This window comes from Crotalus tigris, unplaced genomic scaffold (genome assembly GCF_016545835.1).
Source record: "Crotalus tigris isolate CLP2741 ecotype Arizona unplaced genomic scaffold, ASM1654583v1 scf7180000017736.1026742, whole genome shotgun sequence".
NCBI lineage: Eukaryota > Metazoa > Chordata > Lepidosauria > Squamata > Viperidae > Crotalus > Crotalus tigris.
In genome coordinates this window covers 42,693-66,690 of record NW_024096602.1, presented here as the reverse complement: position 1 = coordinate 66,690, position 23,998 = coordinate 42,693, and the positions used below count along the sequence as shown (strand labels likewise).

Below are 23,998 nucleotides of genomic sequence, written 5' to 3'. Positions count from 1 at the left end.
TAGGCAGATCTCTTTTGCAAGGGATGGGGGAATTATTATTGTTGAAATATATTTATCAGTATTCAACCAGGGGGCACATTTTATGTGTTATATAGATATTTTGTTTTAGATATACTTTTTTGTTTTTGTTTTACTCTTCCTATCCTATCCTATCCTATCCTATCCTATCCTATCCTATCCTATCCTATCCTATCCTATCCTATCCTATCCTTCCCTTCCCTTCCCTTCCCTTCCCTTCTCTTTCCTTTCCTGCTATACAAGCCGGGGATTAAGGGGAGGGCAGGAAACTAAAATACAGGTAATTCTTGCCTTAAAACAGTTCAGGCTACCTCCAACCTCTGAAAGTTGTCTCCAAATTGTATATTTCATATTATGACAATAGGTTAAAAAGGATTTATTACAAAGGCAACCATGGTATTAATGGAGGTTGAGTTAAATCGAGTTTCACTCTTGTCCTTACCTGTATCTACATCTCTGTCTTGGCCTTGACCAGATTTTTGGAATCAACTGGAAAAGGGGAGGCACCCCGACTTTTGTTTATCACCTGTTGGGACAGGTCCATCTTTCTCATCTGTTGTAAATATTTGTGTACATGTGGTCCTTGACAACTGAGGCCAAAATTTCTGTGGTTAAGTGGAACGTTTGTGAAGTGATTTTTTTCCCCATTTTGCAATCTTCCTTGCTACAGTTGTGGAAGTGAATCACTGCAGGGGTTGAGTTAGTGACCAGGTTGTTAAGTGAATCCGGCTTCCCCATTGACTTTGCTTGTCAGAAGGTTGCCAAAGTGGATCACATGACCTTGGGACACTGTGACCAGTACGAATCAGTTGCCAAGCATTTGAATTTTGATCATGTGACCACACGGGGAATGCTGTAAGGGTGATAAGGTATGAAAAACGGTCCTAAGTTACTTCTTTTCAACGACGTTGTAATTTTGGTCACTAAATGAACTGTACTTCATTGCCACCAAACAGAGGAACGCGTCAACAACTCAAATTGTGAAGCACACACTTCTTTTCTCCCTATCGTTCAGTCACCCTAAATGTAATATATTGTGTTCTGCTATATTGTGTCTCTGCAGGAGAGAGAGAGAGAGAGAGAGAGAGAGAGAGAGAGAGAGAGAGAAAGAAATGTGTTGCCTGTGTTAAAATAGTCCTTGGCTCATACTAATCTATATTTTTTAAAATGTTATTTCTGAGGGAGTGATTTATTTACAGTGACAGCTTGTTACTTATGGTTGCTGCTGCCAGCTTCTGAAGTAATCTGATAATGTCAAATTGTGAAGGGAAGCCTTGACCGATTTGCTATAAATCATGTACACGGTAGGTATGTGTGTATACGAGGATGCTCAGACTTTTCTGATAGAAATACAAATCAAAAGCAACATATGGCAGCCCAGCGCAGAATCCACACTCCAGGTTTCAACCTACTGGATTTATATTTTTCCCTGAAATGAAAATAGTCATCCTTGGGTTTCTATCAACTCTTCAGTTCTGGGGACAAGCTATTAACCCGAGGACCAGCTTGAAGAAGAGAGGTGAGAGAAAGAATGACAAGGCTGAATGACAAGGCAACTCTTTGAACTTGTGTTGAGACACAACCCTGTAAGAATCACAGTCCATCCTGGTTACCTACAGCCCAACCTTTCTCAAAGTTTCAGGAGCAGGTTCAAAATTGCTAGTGTGACAATCTAGCTTTTTCAGGAGGCAACTGGACTTTCTTGTTTTTCTGTGAAGATGTTTCACTTCACTTCCTCGTCGGTTTCCCCACCCTCCAGTCAGAGCTGAAGAAGCTTCTTTGGATGAGAAGGGAAACGTCTTCAAAGAAAAAGAAGAAAGTCCAGTTGCCTCCTGAAAAAGCACATTTGGGATAGTGTGACAGTTCCTGTAACTTCTTCAGAAGAAGGAGGTCTCATTCCAGACAGAAGATTCCATGCTGGTGCTTCAGCTATTGATCTCATCTTTGGCTATTTTGTGAGCAAGGATTCTTTAGCTTAATTTGGGCTCTGTTTATAGATGTCTTGGGTGTGCAAGCATAATAACTAATATCACATGGAGAATACTTAAAAATACCAGTGGGCCTCGGTGATTGGCAGGGTTTAGAATAGAATAGAATAGAATAGAATAGAATAGAATAGAATAGAATAGAATAGGAGCTGGAAGGGACCTTGGAGGTCTTCTAGTCCAGCCCCCCGCTCAAGCAGGAGAACCTATACCATCTCAGACAAGTGACTGTCCAGTCTCTTCTTAAAAACCTCCAGTGATGAAGCAACCATGATTCTGGTGGCAAGCTGTTCCACTGATTAATTGTCCTCACTGTCAGGAAGTTTCTCCTTAATTCCAGGTTGCTTCTTTCTTTGGTCATTTTCCAACTATTTTTTCTTGTCCTGTTTCCTGGTGCTTTGATGAATAATTTGACCCCCTCTGCCTTTGTGGCAGCCCCTCAGATACTGGAATGCTGCTATCGTGTCTCCCCTGTTTCTTCTTTTCTTTAGACTAGCCAAACCCAAGTCCTGCAGCCGTTCTTCGTATGTTTTAGTTTCCAGGCCTTTGATCATTTTAGTTGCTCTTCTCTGAACTTTTTCCAAAGTTTAGGGGAATAGGAAAAAGTGGAACACCATTAGCATAACAGACTAAAACTTACATTTAGATTTTGCAACCCTGTTTTTGTTTTCTTAAAACACATTAATACCCTGGATATTTGTTTATCTTTCACATTGGTGTGACAATGGAGTCCAGTAATTTCTCGACATATCTTGTTGACTCCTTCCATCCTCTGCGCCGATTCTGCCCTCTTGTGGATCAGCAAACCTGGCTGCTCATACATACCTTAATTAGCTCTCCTTTGAGTTCCTGTAATGCATTTTATATGGGGCTGCCCTTGAAGACTTAATATTTGCATCTGGATTGTTATTTCCCCCTGCCCCCCCCCCCAAGTTTTAAACATGAGACATCTGAGGTCTCTTTGATTTAGTGGCCTTATAAATCTGTTGTTGTGATAGGGTGGTGGGGATTATCTCTTTAAGAAAAAGCAAAGGTTGAATTCTTCAGAATTCAGCAATTTCAAATAAGAATGCCCTTGTTCAGTATGTTCTCAAAGGCAAGCAAAATGTCCTTTACCACACCACTCTCTGTTTGCAAATATAATATAGCCTGGGTCTAAATCCTTTGCCTGTCCAGCCAAACATCCCTGGAGCAGAAGTCCTGAGTAGCAACAGACATCTAGACCCTGTCAAAATGCATCATTTGACTGCCAAGGGTAATCCTTTCCTGCTGGAAAGGGAAACTCTGCTAGCTTGTTAAGAATGCAGAGTTCCACCTTTGCAGAACCATCCTCTCTGCCCCCGGGGGATTTGTGGATTTATTTACTTATATGTCATATATTGCGGTTCAGAATGAACTCCCTTAAGAAGCTCCCACCTTAACACTGAAAACAACCAGGCAAGACAAAAAACATATACATTAAAATACAAATGATAAAATTATTGACCTTTAAAAGCTTGCCTAAAGAGATCTATCTACAAACAGTCCAACGGGGAACCAAGAACAAATCAGGAACATAATAAGTTAAAAAAGTTACATAGATCAAAATGGATGCTAAATTTAATATAATAATTAAGTGCCTAGTAAAACAGGCACATTTTTTTATATGTGTAAATTTTTGGAATATTGAAAGGATGGAGGTCAAATGTAGGTCTTAGGGTTTGTAATAGGAAGGAGCATTCCCTGTGGGATTATGAAGCAACACCTAGATGACCTTGGCTGATCTTGAGAAATCCAAGTAGAATCAGATATGGTTGGCCCATGGGCCCATAAGACATTTCAAGAATCTAGATAAGACAGAGTCAGAAAAATAACTTTGATGGAGATAACACAGGAACTGTCAGCTACGGAATCAGAGAATACCGCTGGAAGGAACCCTGGAGGTCTTCTAGTCCAACCCCCTGCTCAAGCAGGAAACCCTATACCAGTTTGGACAAGTCTTTTCTTAAGAACCTCCAGTGATGGAGCACCCACAATCTCTGGAGGCAAGCCCTTCCAGTGGTTGATTGTCCTCACTGTTAGGAAATTTCTCCTTATTTCTAAGTTGCTTCTCTCCTTGATGAGTTCCCATCCGTTGTTTCTTGTCCTGCCTTCAGGGGCTTTGGAGAATAGATTGATCCCCTCTTCTTTGGGGCAGCCCCTCAAATACTGGAGCACTGCTATTGTGTCACAGGAAAAGAGGGAGATGCATTTTTAAAAACAATTCCAGAGCAATACGAGATAACATCCCTTCAGAAGCAGTTCTCCTGGATTCACAGGAGCATAAGGGGGGCGGGGGAGAGAAGGTGGTTCAAGCTCAATCAAGCTTGTCAGATTCCGCTGTTACAGCCAACTTCAATAAAAGTAGTGTAGCCTTCCAGTGGAGTAGATATTCTGGTCTGGTCAAACAAGAAACAAATTAAACAAGGAATAAAATATCTATCTAATTGGTTTGAACATCTTGCTGCTTCTGTCTCTGTGAGTCGAAGGAGAGCTGAGTGTCAAAGCCTGTGTTCCTATGCTTTCTGAGCAAGAGCTATTCTTTGAAATAACAAGAAATATTTGTAGCTTGGGTTTTAGAATTTTGGCTGTGGTTTGCTCTCCAAGCTTGTTTTAATACAATTCCTGAATGTTGCGTTACCAAACTAGGTAACATCATCCGCAGGATTTGCTTGCCCTCTTCTCTTTAGTTCATAAGGGTCTCATGTGCCAATGAGGTTTGGAGTTGGGAGCTATAATTTGAATTCCCAGCAACTGATTGGTTCTCTTGTTCAAATGATCTGGTTTCTTCCATATTGAATATGTTGGCTCCAAATCAATACGTTTGTTAACTGCTCCTTTGGTGGAAAATCAAAGCTATCAGAGCTGTTCTCGCTATAATAAGCTGAGCCTCATTCAGAAGCTGTGGGTGCTCCATCACCAGAGGCTTATAAGAAGAGAGTGGACAACCCCTTGTCTGAAATGAATGGTGCAGGGTCTCTCAAATTAGCAGAGGGTTGGACTAGAAGACCTCCAAGGTCCCTTCCAACTCTGTAATTCACTGATTCCAAGCTGGATTTCCTCTAAAACAGTGGTTCTCAACCTTTCTAATGCCGTGACCCCATAATACAGTTCCCCATGTTGTGGTGACCCCCAAGTGGGTGTGGCCACCAATAAGAGGGAGTAGGACAGCTAGGGAAAAGGGAACAAAATAGTGGACAGCGTGGTTTGGTGACCCCCATGAAATGGTCGTTCGACCCCAAATGGGGTCCCGACCCACAGGTTGAGAACCACTGCTCTAAAAAACTGCAGTGCCTTGGTTATCTGGATCTTCATTGCTTCCATTATAATTGAAGTCAACCAATGTTTATCTGCTATTCTGATGGTCTAGGGCAGGAGTCTTCAAACTTGGCCCTTTGATGACTGGCTGAGGAATTCTGGGAATTGAAGTCCACCAGTCATCAAAGGACCGAGTGTGAAGACCCCGGTTGTAAGATCTTCTTCAGTGAGTAATATCTGAACAAGGGAGGATCTGCCCAACTGAATTAGGTGATGCCATAACACTACAAAGCCCAGTGATTTGGGTGTGTAGTGGAACTACTTAGTCCACCGAACATCTGAATGACTAGGTGAGTAGTTCTGCAGACTTATGGGGGGGGGAACTCCCCCCCACCAAACTTAAAACAACCAGAGGGCAAGCTTTGTGTAATTTTGTGAGCTGCCTATTTAGGTATTTATTAGCCCAAGCGTGATTGCCTGAAAGGGAATTTTAAACAAAAACAAATCCTAATTAAAATACAGAACACTGTTGGCCTTTGAGCAGCTAGTTAGAGACGTGTGAAGACTCTAACCATTTGCAGCTCCAGTGAAAGCAGCAGGCAAGGCTGTAAGCTTTTAATTTATATTGTTCTTTGGACATTTTTCCGAACCTATTTACCCATTACCTCTTAGGTCAGTGGCCTAATAATGCAACAAAGCACTTTTTGAAATTGCAGATAATTTTCGGTGCTCAGATCTCTGTGTACTATTGATGGTGGAAGGAGCTGATTAGGATCTTGGGAATTGCGCTTGATGGGAACAATCTGGAAGGAGTGAAAAATTGTTAAACACACACAGCGGGAGTTGTAGGATTTACCATTGGCACCGAGTGCTATTAATTCTCATTGCATCACACAGCAGCTTGATTGCACACTGTGAATGCTGTTTATTGGAGAAGGGGTACAATTTTGCTTCAGTTTGTAGTAATGTAATACTAAATGCTAATTAGACCTCTAAAAATAATTAGAACCTCTTGCAGCCAATTCAGCTGATAGAAACAAAGACCTTTAAAGCCAGCAGATACTCTTTCATGGCAGCAGAGCTGTACTCTGTTTGAAGACTGGGGAGTCCTTAAAAAGCATTTTAATTACAGCATTATAAATAGCTGCATTATGTTAAGGCAAACAGTTCTGTTATACATTGTGGAGTAATAGGTGACCCTAGCAGGGAAGAGCAGGAGTAATGGCCTTGTGGTTTGAAGCACATGGGAAGAGATCAGGGCTGGGTTTCTGTCCATGCAAGGCAGAGAGCAGCCCATGTCCAGTTATGGTTATTGGGAATCTCATCTGAATGAAAAACTACTCTCCTTGTTAGAGTAGGATAGGGTAGAGTAGGGTAGGGTAGGGTAGGGTAGGATAGGATAGGATAGGATAGGATAGGATAGGATAGGATAGGACCTGCCTCCAGAAGCTGTGAATGCTCCAACACTGGAAGTTTTTAAGAAGAGACTTTTGTCTGAAATGGTATAGGCTTTCTGGCCTGAGCAGGGGTTTGGACTAGATGACCTCCAAAGTCCCTTCCAACTATTCTATTCTATTCTATTCTATTCTATTCTATTCTATTCTATTCTATTCTATTCTATTCTATTCTATTCTATTCTATTCTATCCCATCCCATCCCATTCCAGATGGGGAGGGTCAAAAGGCTGACCTGGGCAAGATCTGACATGAAGTGGGGAAGGAAGGACTGAGTTGTCAATGAGGAGGTGGACTGACACAGGCCAGAGACAGAAGGAAGCATTAGAAAAAAATCTCTACCCTCTTGATTTTGTTTAGTATAAGATAAAATAGGAATTTAGGCAGTGTTTCACAGTTCTGCTAATGTATTCACAACCACAAACCACACTTCATTCCTGGATTCTTTGCAGTGTTTGTTGCTTCACCTGGCCTTCCTGAAAAATGTTTTGCTTTAATCTCGGGAGAAATGGAAAAACAGCTCAGGCTGTTATGACCAAATACGGACTCGTTTTATTCCGAAAAAGCCTGATCAATTTTACTTTTGTATTAGTTTTATCAAACATTTTCAGGCTTCCAAGATGCATATAGAGGAAAAAAAACATAAAGAAAAAAAAATCTTAAAAAATAATCCCATATATTGTTTTTCCCAATGTTCCACCAGTGAGCTGGAACAAATTTGGAGACGCCTGCAGATCGTGGAATTCTTCTGGAATTCTTTTCAACCCCTTTACTACAGTGGCCAGAGTCTATATTTTCTTTTGTGTAATGATGTGACATATTGCTTCTCTTTCTTTTTCTCTCCAGGGAATAATCTGTCTCTCTCTCTCTCTCCCTCTCCCTCTCTCTCTCTCTCTCTCTCTCTCTCTCTCTCTCTCTCTCTCTCTCGTATCTTTTTTCCCCATCATGCATTTTTGTGAACTGAGAAGAACAAGGGGTGCTGTGTATGTCCATCATTTGTTTGGAGTTAGATAACAATCAGCAGAATTCAAGGAGGTTGGTTTCTACTTGTGGCTACATATAGGCCGATCCCTTTTTTGACTCCACCTTTGGGTTCTGCCATTCCTTCTTCTACACCAGCTATGGCCATCACTCAAACCAGCCTTCACCTCCACTCTCTCGGTCTTTCTCTCTTTTTCAGCCCAAAAGGAGAACAGAAAGCTCTTTTTTGAGTCTTCCTCACAAGAGTGGCCTTTTCACAGGCCCCGAGAGGTCAGTTTGAGGTGGTTGGCATGCCACCTCCATACCCATGATGGGTACCTGATGAACAGCCACTTTGACAAACCGCAGCTCTACACCCCTGAAGTGTCGGGTCAGAGTGGGAGAAACGATGTTGTACTAAGATGTATGTGAACACATATATTATTTATATAGACATTAGCAAGTTCTGGTTATCTGAGGGCAGACTAGAGCCTTGGGCTTCTTTGAAGCTCATATGTTGTGGCCTCTCTCTCCCCACCCACCCACCACCGCCTTCCATCCTCCTTGGCTTATGAATAATTAAAAACTTAAATTACTTGCCATGTTTGAAATTCATATGCCGGGCAAAATAGCTACATGAAAATTAATTTTCTGTTCTGTGAGACTGACAGGAAATCAATTAATCTTGATGTATTATTTTATGCAGAACAGAGGGCAGGAGGCAGGGCGGTGAATGGCTACAGCTGTTCCTGCTGGTCAGCCCATATATTATAGTTGGCGGATTTGACAGCTTCTGAAGGAAATGGCTGAAGGAACTCAGGCAGGTGAATCAACTGTAAAAATTTATTGGAGAATACAAACTGTTTCTCGGGGACTGATATAAAACTCACACTTGAGAACTAAAGTATTGAATGTTTGTGTGACTGGAGCAGCTTGTTGTCAATATTTATAGCTTTTCTCTTTGTTACATGTCCTATTTGTTTGATTAACTAGTTGGATGCTCTCGGGTTGATAATTTATGTATTGCGCCTTCTGTAGCACTCCTTGATACACAAAGATTTACCACTAAGTAAATAAAGTCGTTTTCACAGAAGGCAATATGCTAAACCAAGTACAGAGGTGTTTACGGCCAGTTTTGAGTTTTATAACTCGCTAGGTAGATCAGTAACTTTGGTTTACTGTTACTGGAGTTCGATTGTAATCGTCTTTATCTTATGACAGGTTGGGAAATAAGTAGGCCTGTGTTTTTTTAAAAAACATGATGGCAGACAATCATCTGAACATGCTTTTAGATCATTTATGATGCTTAAGACATTGTATATGTGTGTGTGTGTGTGTGTGTGTGTGTGTTTATATATATATATATATATATATATATATATATATATATATATATATATATATATATATATATATATATATATATATATATATATATATATATAAATCCAATGCATTTTGAAATTCATACATAATGCATATGCCATTTCTAGATAAAATAAAGCAAATGGACCATTTTAGAACAGGGTTTTGTCCATTATATGTAGTCTCTCTCTCTCTCACACTCACACACACACACACAGTGTGTGTGTGCATGCACGAACACGTGTGTGTTTGTGTATATGTACATATGGTTTAGGAATATACACCAATTCTTGCTACATTGCTACAAAGAGAGCCAGATCAAATTGTTTTTATTAGCTTCCTGAAAAGAAATATAGATTATTGTTGGAAAACACTTTAATTACTTGCAGGTAAAGAGACTTCAAACCTCTACATTATTTTACCAACTGTCAAGTGCCTGGAAAATCAGAAGATCCAAATGGGTATAAAAATTGGTTGCAAGCTTAAGTTCTCTACAAGAATCTGAGCTACTAACGGTCAAAGAAAATTGGCAGTAGATAAGAGTCAATGGAATTCAAGGGGGGCTGGACTGAGATCTCTTGTGGACATGAAGGGACTCAAGACTGATAGCGTGCTTGACCCCTCCCTCGGGCTCAGCCTGGCCACCTTCTATAGCACCACTGACATGAAAGGGTGGCAAATAAGGTCTTCATGCGAAATCCCCCCCACCACCAAAATAAGTTTTATACATAAGGGGCCCACAGCGAGAACACAAACACTGATCAAGTTTTGTGGTTTAGAAATGCAAACCGTAGACTTTATTACAAGGTTGATTATGGAATCTTGAGGCTGCCCACCTCCAAAATGCTCCTGAGCAGCTGCAGAGATTAAAAGGAAGCAGGAGGCAAGCAACCTTACGTAAGCAGAGCAACAAAGGAGACAAATGTCCCCAGCATAAAACACCTACAGAAAAAGCTATGCTTTTAGAGCTTTGCTTGAAGGTGGTTAAGGTGGAGTTTCTACAAATCTGCGACAGAGATTCTCTAGTGACACAGAAAACCATCTTCCCTTCCCTTCCATTTCTTTTCATCCTCCCTTCCCTTTCTTTCCATATTTCCATCTTCCCTTCTCTTCCCTTTCTTTTGATTTTCCCTTCCCTTCCTTTCCTTTCCATCTTCCTTTCCCTTCCCTTCCCTTCCCTCCCCTCCCCTCCCCTCCCCTCTCCTCCCCTCCCCTCCTCTCTTCTCTTCTCTTCTCTTCTCTTCCCTTCCCTTCCCTTCCCTTCCCTTCCATCTTTCCATCTTCCCTTCTCTTCCCTTTCTTTACATTTTCCCTTCTTTTCCATCTTCCATCTTCCCTTCCCTTCTCTAACACCATACTTTGAGGTCATTGTAATGACTGTGTTGAAAGCTGAACTTCAAGTGCCATTCCCCAATAGGAAAGCCATTAACAAAAGTTGAAGGTCGCCCCTCCCCCCAGGTTAATGAAAGCTGGACAGGCAAAGCTTCAAAATATTTGCCTTTACTGGTCCAACTTTCACAGATGTTAAACATGTAATGATGGTATTTAGAACCATTTGAACCACATTAAAGTCCGGCCACTAGAGTGTTGAAACAGTTGGGCTGCATCATAAAACACCTATAAAGGAATTTTAAGACATTAGTCGGCCTTGTTGTTGTGTCAGTAGAGAAAACATTCAGGTTGTCTTGTGTGCACAACTTGATAAATTGGTTAGGCACCGCAAGTTAAAATGTGCCAGATACACAGGCTTGTAATTGCTGTATGAATTTGGCAGGTATATGCAATTTAAAAGTATGTCAGATATGACAAATTATTGTTGAACTGTGCTACAGCCTTAGTAAGATCACATCTGTTCATTCCACACAGAGAATTGGATGTGTGGCTTAAAGTGTATACTTACTGATATTGCCTTGTTGTTTCAAATATTTAGCAGGCTCTTAGCGACAAGTAAAATAATTACGCTCAGGGTATTTGGCACGTAGGTGTTGGTTTTGGGGACTCAGATACAATATGCTGGAGGCCAGGAAGACCGTTTTAAGGCAGGTCAACTTGTTCTCACATGCACAAATGTAACAGATGGCACATCAATTGTGTGCATGCGCGCATGTGTTGCGTCCACCTGTGTCCACACTAAGGAGTAATTCTCCAAAACCACACTTTTGCATTCTGATAACAATTGACACCTCTGACAATATGACCCGAAGGTAAATAATGGCAGATTGCAAGTACTGAAGATGTCAACTCTTTTAACCTAATTCACTGATTTTATTGGAGGAAGCTAAGGATCTTTTGATGCAGACCCTCAAAAAGGGAAAAAAACCACACATGTGTGTGTGTGTATGTGTGTGTGTGTGTGTGTGTATATATATATATATGTGTGTGTGTGTGTGTGTGTGTGTGTGTGTTTTCTGAGGTTTTTGCGGGTGTTTGTATGTAGGTCTTTGGTTGTTCGGGTTTTCTCCCGCGTAAAATTGGAAGTGTCTTGGCGACGTTTCGACGAAGTCCCATTCGTCATCTTCAGGCTGGTGTTTTCAGCTTCGTGCTTCGAGGAGCAATGTGTGGTCTTAGCTGTTCCTTTTAACTGCCAGTGGGGGTATGCACCATTGCTTCGTGCTTCTAGGAGCATGAAGCCAAAAACACCAGCCTGAAGATGACGAATGGGACTTCGTCGAAACGTCACCAAGACACTTCCAATTTGACGTGGGAGAAAACCTGAATAACCAAAGACCCACACACACACACACACACACACACATATTTTTTTTAATCTGCATGATACCACTTGTTCATTTGGGGTTTAATCAGGCAATAGGGATTATCTTAGAAATGTTTCTATGTTTGTATGTAGACCATTTTGCTTCTTATGAAAACATTGTTGAGTTTATATAAATCTTCACCCATTCTCTAAGCCAGGGGTCTTCAAACCTGGCCCTTTTATGACTTGTGGACTTCAACTCTCAGAATTCCCAGCCAGCATGCCTGGTAACTTGAAGACTTGAAGGTAGATTCAAGACTTGATTCTTAGATAACCTGTTTGAAAACAGGGTGGATGATAAGTGGCAGATAAGCACTTCATTCCTGCGTTCCCCAATCTTTATGGCTTGGCAGCCCTGCCAGAGAGGGGAGAGGGGAACTGTCCCTCAAGTTGAGCTGTGCGCACATGTGCACTGGCCCATTACTTGCGCAAGTTGAGCTGCACCCATGTGCACCTGTGCTGGCCATCCACTCACGTAGCCAGTTCTGAATGGGCCACAGCTCGTAGTGGTTGGGGACCTTGGTTTAGTTTGCCAAGACATTTGTCTATAGGAGAGCAGCAATGAAGAAACTGCTCTGAAGCAACTCCTCGTGTGGTTCTTGGTTCCTGGGAACCGACATAAAATTTGAGAAATTCTGTGTAGTTTTTAGTGTTGTCTCTCTGCTATTAGGGGATATGGATTCAGAGGAAATGAAATTATTAACTGTTTGCACTTTCATTACATATTTTTCTTTGTCAAGAGTCTTTCCCACCTCGATCAATAGTTTCAACCCTTACATTTTCTTATACCGTGATTAATATCTTCAGTATTTTTCCAAAAAGAATGGAGCTGAAAGTTTGTTTGAAAGTAAGCCAATTCATTACCAACGCCCAAATGCACCTTCAATTTATAACATCTTCTACTGCAGCAGGGGACCCAACCATTTGGGCACCAGGGACCGGTTCCACGGAGAGACGTTTTTTGGTGGACCAGAGGGAGGGGATGGTTTCGCGTGCTGCCTGCATCCCGTGGATGGGGCTTCTGGCATGCTGTGGACCAGGGGTTGGGAACCCCTGTTAGAACAGAATAGAATAATAGAATAGAATAATAACTTAATTGGCACTTTGAATGTACACTCATTGGCGTACATTAAAATGAAACTTCATTGCATACAGCTGTTCTAATGTTTATATATTTTAGTGCGTTGCTGAATGTAGACTGAATCAACACTATTAACTGAGCCAGGCTGGCTCAGGAATTCTGGGAGTTGAAGTCCACGAGTCATAAAAGAGCCAAGGTTGCCTACCCCTGGGTCAGACCCATCACAACACCCTCACTCCACACGCCCACACCTGAAGCCCTGATAAACTGAAGAACACTGCCATGCCTTGAACTACACTGAAGATGTTACCTAACCTGGTAATAAAACGTTTGGAAACCAACTCACAAGCTCGGAAGAATGAACGTCCACCCTTTAATTAAAGTTTCAATTTAGCACTGATATTGTTGATCAAAAGGAGGCATTTATAGAGGACAATACTTTTAGGAAAGTGTGTCATATTCTCCCATTTCCCTTCCAATTCGTGTTCCTTTCACTGTTAAGCACACTAATTTTGATAGCGAACATATTAAGCTAGGATTTGGGATGTCTGCCCTTACATGATCCCCAGAGAAAGGATTTATTTTTAAATTTCAGATTGCTTAGATTAGAAATAAAACTATTCTTTGGCCGTTGAGCTAAGACAAAATTAGTTACGTGGCCGATGTTATCTGAAGTGTAGACAGTCCTCGTTTACAGGTGTTGAACCCAAAATTTATGTCGCTAAATGAGACATTTGTGAAGTGAGTTTTGCCCTGTTTTGCGACTTTCCTTGCCGCAGTTGTTAAGGGGATCACTGCAATTGTTAAGTAAGTAACATGGTTGTTAAGTGAATCCTGCTTCCCCCCTCGACTTTGCTTGTCCGAAGTTTGCAAAAGGGGATCACGTGACCCCGGGACACCACAACTGTCACAAGTACCTGCCAGTTGCCAAGCCTCTGAATTTTGATCGCAAAGGTCATACATGTGAAAAATGGTCACATGTCACTTTTTTGGTGTCGTTGTAACTTTGAACGGTCACTAAATGAACTGTTGTAAATTGAGGATTACCTGTACAGGCTGCCTTGTTTAGTGACTGTTCATAGTTACAACAGTGATGAAAAAGTGACTTTGCAACCAGTTCTCACACTTACGGCCTTCACAGGTCTGTAAAGCAAAGGAAATCTGAAGAAACATTATAAGTACAGCTGTGGTTTTGCTTAGTGACCGCTTTGTTTAACAACTGACTTAGTGCTCTCAATTGTGGTTGCCAAAATAGATTTTTTCCCCCTCTCATTTTGTCCTGTTTTGCTTACATTGTTTTCAAGCTTCTCTACAATTAATTATGAATAATCTCTTTAAGTTTGGATAACCTCCAAAAGGAGTATCATATCCAAACGGCTAATGTTTTATATTCTATAGTCAATGGTTCTTTGGGGAAAAAAGCACAATAATTTTGATTTATATAATTTATAGTTCAGCCAGCAGCCTCTCAGATGATTGCAATTTATATGCAGTTTAAGTGATAAGATGCCGTCAAAAAATTTTATCACCTGTGTGTAAGATAATGTTATAACTGGCATTACCAATTTTGCTCCAAGAATTTTTTTTTCTTATTTTCCATATAAGTTGTTTCAGTTCATGATGGAAAAATGAAGGGAGGGAGAGCAAAACCTGGTTCATTCCTTTTGCCACTGTATTATTACATTTGAATTTGCCTTATTAGCACTTTATGATTGTTACCAGTGGCCAATACATTTTTAAAATATTTTTGTCAAATTAGGGACCGCAGTGCGACCTTGCTAGACATCATTCATGAATCCCCAATGAACAGAATCAAACGCCTTATGAATATTTTGTGCAACTGGATTCTTGATTTTCTTACTAACAGGCCCCAGTAAATGCAAGCTGGAACAAATATTTCTGACACCATTTTCTTGAGCACAGGTGCTCCTCAGGGCTGCCTCCTAAGTCCGCTGCTGTTCACCCTCTTGACCCATGACTGTTCTGCTAGGTTTGCCACCAACCATATTGTGAAGTTTGCGGATGATACAACAGTAGTGGGCCTTATTCAAGATGACAATGAGGGTGCTTACCACAAAGAGGTTGAGCGTTTGGTGAACTGGTGTAAGGAGAACAGCCTAGTTTTAAACACTGGAAAAACCAAAGAGATCATTATCGTTATTTAGTCAAGATGGACAATGATTAATATTAACATGTTACTTATATATAAAGGTGTAGGTCTATACCAGTGGTTCTCAACCTGTGGGTCGGGACCCCATTTGGGGTCGAATGACCATTTCACGGGGGTCGCCAAACAAGGCTGTCCGCCATTTTTTCCCCCTTTTCTTTGGCCACGCCCCTGGCACCCGATGATATATAAGTGGTTGGGGGTCACCACAACATGGGGAACTGTATTATGGGGTCGTGGCATTAGAAAGGTTGAGAACCACTGGTCTATACATATGTTGTACATAGTATGTTTAAGTGTGTGTTATGTATTTACATAACACACACTTAAAAATTTCATTTTTAATGTGTGCCCTTGTGCCCACAGTAAAAAATGACAATAAAGGTTATATAATAATAATAATAATAATAATAATAATAATAATAATAATAATAATAATAATAATAATAATATTTCAAGGAGATTCATTATCACCATTACTATTTGTTATTGCACTGTTTCCTCTGTCAACAATACTAAATAACTCAGGACATGGTTATCAAACATCAAAAACATCTGCTAGACTATCCCACCTCCTTTATATGGATGATCTGAAGCTGTATGGACAAACATCATCTGAAATAGAATCGCTGCTCAACACTGTCCGTATATATAGCCAAGATATTGTAATGGAGTTTGGCTTGGACAAATGTGCCAAACTTACTATCAAACAAGGAAAAATAATGAAAACTGAAGGAATCAAGATGCCCCACGAAAATAACATTAAGAATCTGGATGAGGAAGAGTACTACAAATACTTGGGTATCCTTCAAGCTGACAACATCAAGCACACTGAAGTCAAGAAAAAGATTAGAGATGAATACATCAAGAGAGTGAAGAAGATCTTAAAATCCAAACTCAATGGAGGAAATACCATAAAGGCAATCAACACCTGGGCAATCCCAGTTATTAGGTACACAGCTGGAATAGTGGACTGGACCCAAGCAGAACTAAAAGCAATGGATAGGCAGACCAGAAAAATAATGACAATGAATCATGCCCTTCATCCACGCAGTGACATTGACAGACTTTATCTACCAAGGCAAACAGGTGGACGTGGAATGCTATAAGTACATCAATGGTTGAAGAAGAAACAATGGCTTTGGAAGAATATCTGAAGAACAATGATGAAGATGCACTGAAATTAGCATATCAGGAAGGCTTACTGACTACTGGAGAGACCAAACTAGCCTACAAGAAAGACCAAATGAAGAACAGAATAGAGGCGTGGGAAGACAAAGCACTACATGGCCAATACGTTAAAAAAATAGCTGGGAAAGCAGATAATAACAAGACCTAGCAATGGCTAAGAGCAGGAAAATTGAAGAAAGAGACCGAGGGATTAATTCTGGCTGCACAAGACCAAGCCTTAAGGACAAATGCATATAAAGTCAAAATTGAGAAGACAGCAACAGACAGTAAGTGCCGCCTATGCAAAGAAGCTGAAGAAGCAGTGGACCACTTGGTAAGCTGTTGCAAGAAGATTGCACAGAATGACTACAAGCAGCGGCATGACAAAGTAGCAACAATGGTGCATTGGAAGATCTGCAAAAAAATCATTTGCCTGTAAGCAAAAACTGGTGGGATCATAAAATAGAGAAAGTCATAGAAAATGATAAAATTAAACTGCTCTGGGACTTCAGAATTCAAACAGACAAGCACCTGCAACATAACACCCGAGACTTAACAATTGTCGATAAGAAAGACAAAAAAGTCTGGATAGTGGACGTGGCAGTGCCTGGAGACAGCAAAATAGACAAGAAAGAACTGGAGAAGATAACAAAATACAAAGACCTACAAATAGAAATAGAAAGACTGTGGCAAAAGCAAGCAAAGGTAGCACCAATAGTCATAGGCTCCTTGGGTGCAATCCCAAAACAACTGGAGCACCACTTGAACACCATTGGCATTGACAAATTTGCTATTAGTCAATTGCAAAAGGCGGCCTTACTAGGAATTGCTTCCATCTTGCGACGATACCTGTAATACCATCAAACATCCACATCTGCCTATCCCAGGTCCTGGGTAAGGACTCGATAGGTAGACAAAATGCCAAATCCAGTCTGAACATCTGGCTGACTGTGCAATGATCCAAAATAATAATAATAATAATAATAATAATAATAATAATAATAATAATAATAATAATGATAATAATAAAGTTGGAAGGGACCTTGGAGGTCATCGAGTCCAACCCCCTGCTCAGGCAGGAAACCCTACATCAGGGGTAGGCAACCTTGGCTCTTTTATTACTCATGGACTTCAATTCCCAGAATTCCCAAGTCAGCATAGCTTGACTCAGGAATTCTGGGAGTTGAAGTCCATAAGTCATAAAAGAGCTGAGATTGCCTACCCCTGCCCTACACCATTTCGGACAAATGGCTGTCCAGTCTCTTCTTAAAAACTTCCAGTGTTGGAGCATTCAACGCTTCTGGAGGCAGGTTGTTCCACTGGTTAATTGTTCTAATCTATCTATCTATCTTGTTCTATCTATCTATCTATCTATCTATCTATCTATCTATCTATCTATCTATCTATCTATCTATCTATCAATCTTTATTTAAGGATTTGCAGGTCTTTGTATTTTGTATTTCTGGTTCTTTCTCTTCTCTTCTGCTGTCTCCAAGTACTGCCAAAACTATCCAGAGTTATTGTTGTCTTTTTTATCAGGAATTTTATGTCTGCATTATGTGGCGGGTATATTAATATAAATTATGTACTGTATCGTGTGTGTATAACATAAATTATGTATACTATTATTTTTTAAAAGAATATGGCCACATCCTTTGAAAGCAGGAAACTTTGTCTTTTCTGCCCACCTGCAGCTACAACAGTTATAGTTTTTTTAAAAAATAAACCCTATGCATACTAAAATTGATCTTACTAATCATTTATGTAGTCTCTAACTGGAAAATCCGAAGACATATCTAAAATACATGGCATCTATATAGGATTTGACACATTTATTAACAATTTTAGTTCCAAAGTAGTGCAGTGGTATGTAGAATTTTTTGTTTATTTCCTAGCTCCATTAATATATTAGTATTATCTGTAAGTCATGTTAACACTCTACCATTAAGTTCCATGTATTTTCATTCGTATTTTAAAATCTACAAACATTCCTAATTCTGTTGGGCAGTAGTTTTTTTTACATAATTTTAAATCTACCCCAGTTCTCAGGAGCACTGTATCTTGTGAACCAAATCCCCTTCCCGCTTTATTACGCAATTTAATTTTTCATGTCTTTCATTTATTAGCAGTAAAATGATCTCTGGAAAAAATAATTAGATTAAATGTCTAAAATAAGTGCAACGTATAAAATGACAGTAAAATGAAATAGGTTCTCTATTTGCTTAAGTAAAATAAAGTCAGATACTTAATTATAATGATCTTCAAGGAAATGGTTTTAATAGCCACAATTTTGAATGTCAAATATAAACAAGTTATTTTCTGCTTATTTTCTGCTACTGATTTTGGATGAACAATTCCTACTGCTATGATTGGTCAGATTAATTACATATTCCCTGGGATTTTTGCAACCTAGAAGTGTTAATTCCAAATATGGAAAACTTTGGAAATCTGGTGATCTTTTCCTATTATTCCATAGGATTTGCGAGAGGAGACCATTAGAGCAGCTTCTCCAAATCTTCTCCAGAACATCCCAAGCGAGGGAAGATTGGGCTTCATCAAGGGTATGCCAATGAAAGGGTCACCATCTTGGACAGACCTAAATGGATGCCACTCTGAAAATTCTGAAATTAATAGTGTCAAATACAAAACAAAACAAAACAAAACAAAACAAAATTCAGTTTGCTCATTTTCAGTTCTGTATAAGTCTAACCTATATTCCTTTCTTCACCCATGAGAATTTCCCAGAGGCATTTCATGGCCACAATCTTATTCATAAAACAGAGTTTTGTTCTCATTTAGGAAAGAATATATTCATGCATGTATGCATGCATGCATGTATGTATGTAATCCTAACTCTATCTCTATCTCTATCTCTATCTCTATATCATCTATATCTATATCTGTATCTGCATCTTTCTTTCTCTCTCTCTCTCTCCACACACACACACACACATATACACAGTGCTGGGATTCAAATATGTGAACAACCGGTTCTCTGTGTGGATGCTACTTCCGGAAATCCATTCTGGGCCTGGGCAACAAAAAATTAGCTTCAGGCTGGGGTCCTCGGCTTCGTGCCTCTCTGGCTGCTCGACCCCTCCGCTCGGTCCACCACACATATATGTATATGTACATGTATATGTACATATACATATACATATACATAAATATATCTGATGTCTCCTCCAATTTCCACTGGGCACATCAGTGCCCTTAACCAAGCAATCAGTCAATCATGCGAACAGTTCCAAGAACAAAAATAAAAAAAGAGAGAAAGAATGGAAGACTTTTGCATACGTTGCATTGTTTTATTTTAGCTTTTGCTGAGTAATAATTGCTCTAAGGAGCAACTGTCGTCTTCTGCCAGCATGTTACTTTTAAGTAAACCCCAGAATGAAAATATTGCTGCGGCAGAGATGAAATTGGAGCCTCTTCACTTCATATTTTGTGCTCTATTTTCAAACATTTTAAATGAAGATTAGTTTCTTAAATTCTCCCTGGCACCACATGCCATCAAATCTCATCCCCAGTCACTTAGATCTCTAATTAACTTATACTCTACAGACCTATTTCTTCAGCTTACATTTCTTTCAAGGCCTCTGATGTGCTGAGTTACACTGGAAAGAAACAATAAGATTTAGGGGAAGAATTAATTTAAGAAAGTCAGGCGCAGATAAGGGAAAATGAGAAAAAGCAGCTTAGCATTTTGTCTTGTAAATGGTTTTGCTCTGTTAGACTAAGAATCCATTTATTCAAGAAGGAGAAGGACTGTTAATGAAATAGATGATGAATACGCCGAGCGATTACGGTAATGAATTTTAGCACTCACTTTCTGTGATATTTTATTTATGAGGTGCTTGATTATTCAGATAAAGACAAGAAGTTTATGGCAGTAGATTATGTCTTGTTTTCATAAACATATTCAGTAGTTTAATAAACATAGTTTTTTCACTTTAAAAATGAGCCAAATTTATGAGAGATTATCTTAGGGTTAATGAAGTCTAACATTAAGGAAATATTACCCTATAATACCACAGCTTTCAGAACTAGAGATGTAATTGCTTGATATTTTTCCCTTACTCCTCCGTTTTCCTAAGGGCTGTATTTATATATTGCACGTTTTATGCCATTAATCCTATTTTTACAAGTCCCTCTTAAGCCAATTCCGTGAAAACTATACCTAGAAGTTTATAGTTCTGTCACTTTGTTTTACTAAGAGGTTTAATAAATACTGAACAATTGAAGGGAAGAATGGCTTTGCAGTTTATAGGCAGATGCAGTGCTTGGATAAATAGTCCTAACACCCCAGAGGTGATTGATTTTGCAGAAGCTTGTCAACGTAAAGCAGAGTTGTTTTGAGCTACGTTTTTATGCAGGTTGAGGGAAAGCAAAGCAAATAAAAGCAGAAATAGGGAGCTGGGTGTCGGCTGTCAAGATTGGGATAATTAGCTGGGGTTATCCTTTGGACATCCTGAAAATTGTAGGATTAAAAGCTACCTCTGTTTATTGTGTTGTGATAAAAGGGGAGGGAAGGAAAAGAAAGAATATGCCACCGTGTAACAGATTTAATTTGCGGGGGAAAATTTGCCCTAATGCATAATGCCATCTTTACAGAGAAGTGCACGGTTTCCAGACTGAGCTGATAGAGTATCAGCGTGGAGGAAAGACAGCTGTCACGTAAAGCCTCCTCTTCATTGATCAACACCCCAAACTGTTTTGCTCCGTGGCAATATCATAATGAACAATGCAAGATCAGAGGAATCCCCAGCAAATTATGCAGCCCTCAAGGCTGAAGCTAGCAAGGCTCCTTTCCCAGAACGCCAAGGGATCCGTTTGGTGACCAGCGTCCTTTTTAGATGCTTTCAAGATAATTTAGGCTGTATTTTAAACATAAGTGGCAAATTTGCTTCATTGGAGAATAATTTTTCCAATACTGAACTTCTGCCTTGCTCAGGGGAGTGCACAAAAGAATTGTGGGAAGTTACAAAGAGACATGCAGGTAGGTTTACATTTCCCAGATTAATTCACTTGATGAAAAGCTGCTGCTTCTGATGTGTCATACATCAAAGGTAGGTCATCAGTAATCTTTGCTCAAGGGCACAGCTAACAGACAGACAGACATGTGAATGAGATGGGGGAGAAAAAACATAGTTCATCCTTTTCTGCTAACACCGCAGTGGAGATAAAGGAAGATTTATGAGTCATTTTGGACCACATACCAGCCAGCAGTGCACAGTATTTTTCACATGTTCCCAAAATCGGTGGTGGAAGGCAATCAGGCTGTCACAATGTCCATCAGGTGCTTTTACAAAGAAATTGGCTCCTTTGGACTTTTCTCTCACATGCTCCGTTATTTTGGGTTTTTTTTTTTAAATCTGCTGTCAAGAACGTGCATGTTTGCAATAAATTTAATCCGAAAAACAACTAAACACCGCTGCATTCACTTATACTCACAGCAGGATGCTCTTGAGTTACAAAAGGCTGAGTTCAAAGGATCATAAGGAGGAGGACAGAACTGGCTAGGAGTATTTTAGCAAGAGATGTGAAAAAGTAAGAGTAGACTATCTCAGTCTGTAGAAGGTCATACGTACAAGCCCTTGGTTAACTTAAAGTACATCCGTGAATCGTAGCTCAAGTATTGCATTACATTAATTGGGTGTATATGTGTCATGGGTGAGTTTCTATTGATTCCAGAAATTTAATTGAAAGAAGCAGAGCCCTTTGGAGTTGTCCAATCCCCAACTCCATTTTTTTCACTTAAAGGAAACAACTTCAGCCATGCTTCATGGAAACAGTCAAAGATCTTCACTCCTGCAGCTTTGAGACTCACAATTTCACAATAACAAAGCAAACCAATGGCCACTTTTCTTTTCTTCACGTTGGATTTCAGTAGAACAGAACAGAATGGAACAGAACAGAATCTAATGGAATGGAATGGAACGGAATGGTACGGAACGGAACGAACAGAACAGATTCTTTATTGGCCAAGTATGGTTGGACACTCAAGGAATTTGTCTCCAGTGCATAAGCTCTCAATGTACATACAAGTAACAGTAACAGATCATGATCATAAACAACGTAAAAGTACAGTTATCATAAATCATAAGATGCAACATCTAGTGATAGTCAGAGGGTACTAGCTAAGCAACAACATAAATCATATTAGGATACTAAATAAAACAATATAAATTGCAAGATACAAGCAACAAAGTTATAGTCATAACAAGAGAAGGACAGAGGTAATAGGAAAGATGTGGAGAATAATGGTAATACAGCTTTACTAAGTAGTTTGACGGTGTTGTAAATGTCAGAGGTAAAAGGATAACTTTTTCAATCAATGTCCTACTGTGCAAGTAAATGTAGATAGATAGACAGATATATTTTATAGATAGATAGATAGATAGATAGAGAGATAGATATGGATGGATAGATAGATAGATAGATAGACAGATAGATAGATGAAATCGGATACTTTGATATGGTTGGTTAGTACATTACTGCATATATCTTTAAATTTTAATTGCAATAGTAACACCAGATATTAATTTCTACAAAGCTGCTAACAATTCAGAGGGGCAAAATGTTTTATTCCAGGGTGTGTTGCCATAGTTATGCAGAAAATTTGCAAACATTAAATCAGACCCATTTTTCATGTTTATCATTTTTAATTTCAGCAACTATGCCTCAACGGAGTATTTTGTGAGTTAGAGAGACCAGCAATAAGTTTGCCTGGCAGGATAGCTGTCAGAAAGCACCCCCTAAAAAATGGGAGGCCAAGACCAAAAAAAAATTAAATTGATAACTGCTGTTCAAAATTAATTGCCAGTAAAATAAGGCATCCCATATATCAAATTAATTGATCCCTGTCTATATATAGATATACTAGCACACCCTGCCTCCTATGAGCAATAACGAGAGGTAAGGAAAAACCCAACATGAGGATGGGTTAAATGTTCACTGATTGAAGAGGGCCTGGTCAGGAAACAGTCATGGCAAGAAAGACTACAGCTATCTTTATTGGTCCTGCGCCATGGTGACACTGTGGTTAGAATGCAGCACTGCACTTTCAACCTATATCTGGGGTCTTCAAACTTGGCCCTTTTATGACTTGTGGACTTCAACTCCCAGAATTCCTCAGCCAGGCACGTGTGCCTGGCTAAGGAATTCTGGGAGTTGAAGTCCACAAGTCATAAAAGGGCCAGGTTTGAAGACCCCAGGTCTACATTTTCCTCCCTGAGCAGGGGGGTTGGACTAGAAGATCTCCAAGGACCCTTCCAGCTCTGTTATTTTATTATTGTGTTATTTTGAGTATGAATCAATGTCTGAAATAACTTCATATGTAAATCTTCCGATATAAATCTAAAAAAATAATTTAATTCAATTTGGGAGTCATGATCCCATATGGCCTTGTACAACATACAAAATACGAGTTTCTCTTTACTTAAAATGTGAATATTCTAACTTTCAATGATCTATTAGATGAAAATGGATTTTGAGCTGCTTGGGTAGAATTTATTGTAAATCTCATTTTATGATTTACCTTGTGTTGATTGCTACTATTGATATCCCCATATTATTTTCATTTTAACAGTCTGCAGTTTTCCAAATGATATGATATAGCCAGGATTTAAAGCTAACAGATGAAAAACTGAAAGAAAAATTAACCAAATTCTTTGAGATTTATATGTTTCCTTCACTCATTTCTGTGTTTATTTTTCTTTATTTTTTCTTGTCTCTTTTTTATTTTCTTTTTTTTTCTTCAAAAAT

The 23,998-nt window shown here is 39.5% G+C and overlaps 1 protein-coding gene across 2 annotated transcripts in view; it reads left to right on the top strand.

The window, feature by feature from the left end:
* LRMDA (leucine rich melanocyte differentiation associated) overlaps positions 1-23,305 on the top strand; it is a 172,125-nt gene extending 148,820 nt beyond the window's left edge. The window contains exons 4-6 of one of the 2 annotated variants that reach the window (XR_005556273.1): positions 18,708-18,792; positions 20,846-21,230; positions 21,995-23,305. Coding sequence is in view for 1 of the 2 variants with exons in the window: in XM_039339609.1 (XP_039195543.1) it covers positions 18,708-18,792; positions 20,846-20,869 (109 nt within the window). In the remaining variant the exon portion in view is untranslated. Of the gene's footprint in view, positions 1-18,707; positions 18,793-20,845 lie in introns of both variants that reach the window. The other variant, XM_039339609.1, reaches the window with a different exon arrangement.
* The last annotated feature ends 693 nt before the right edge of the window (positions 23,306-23,998 follow it).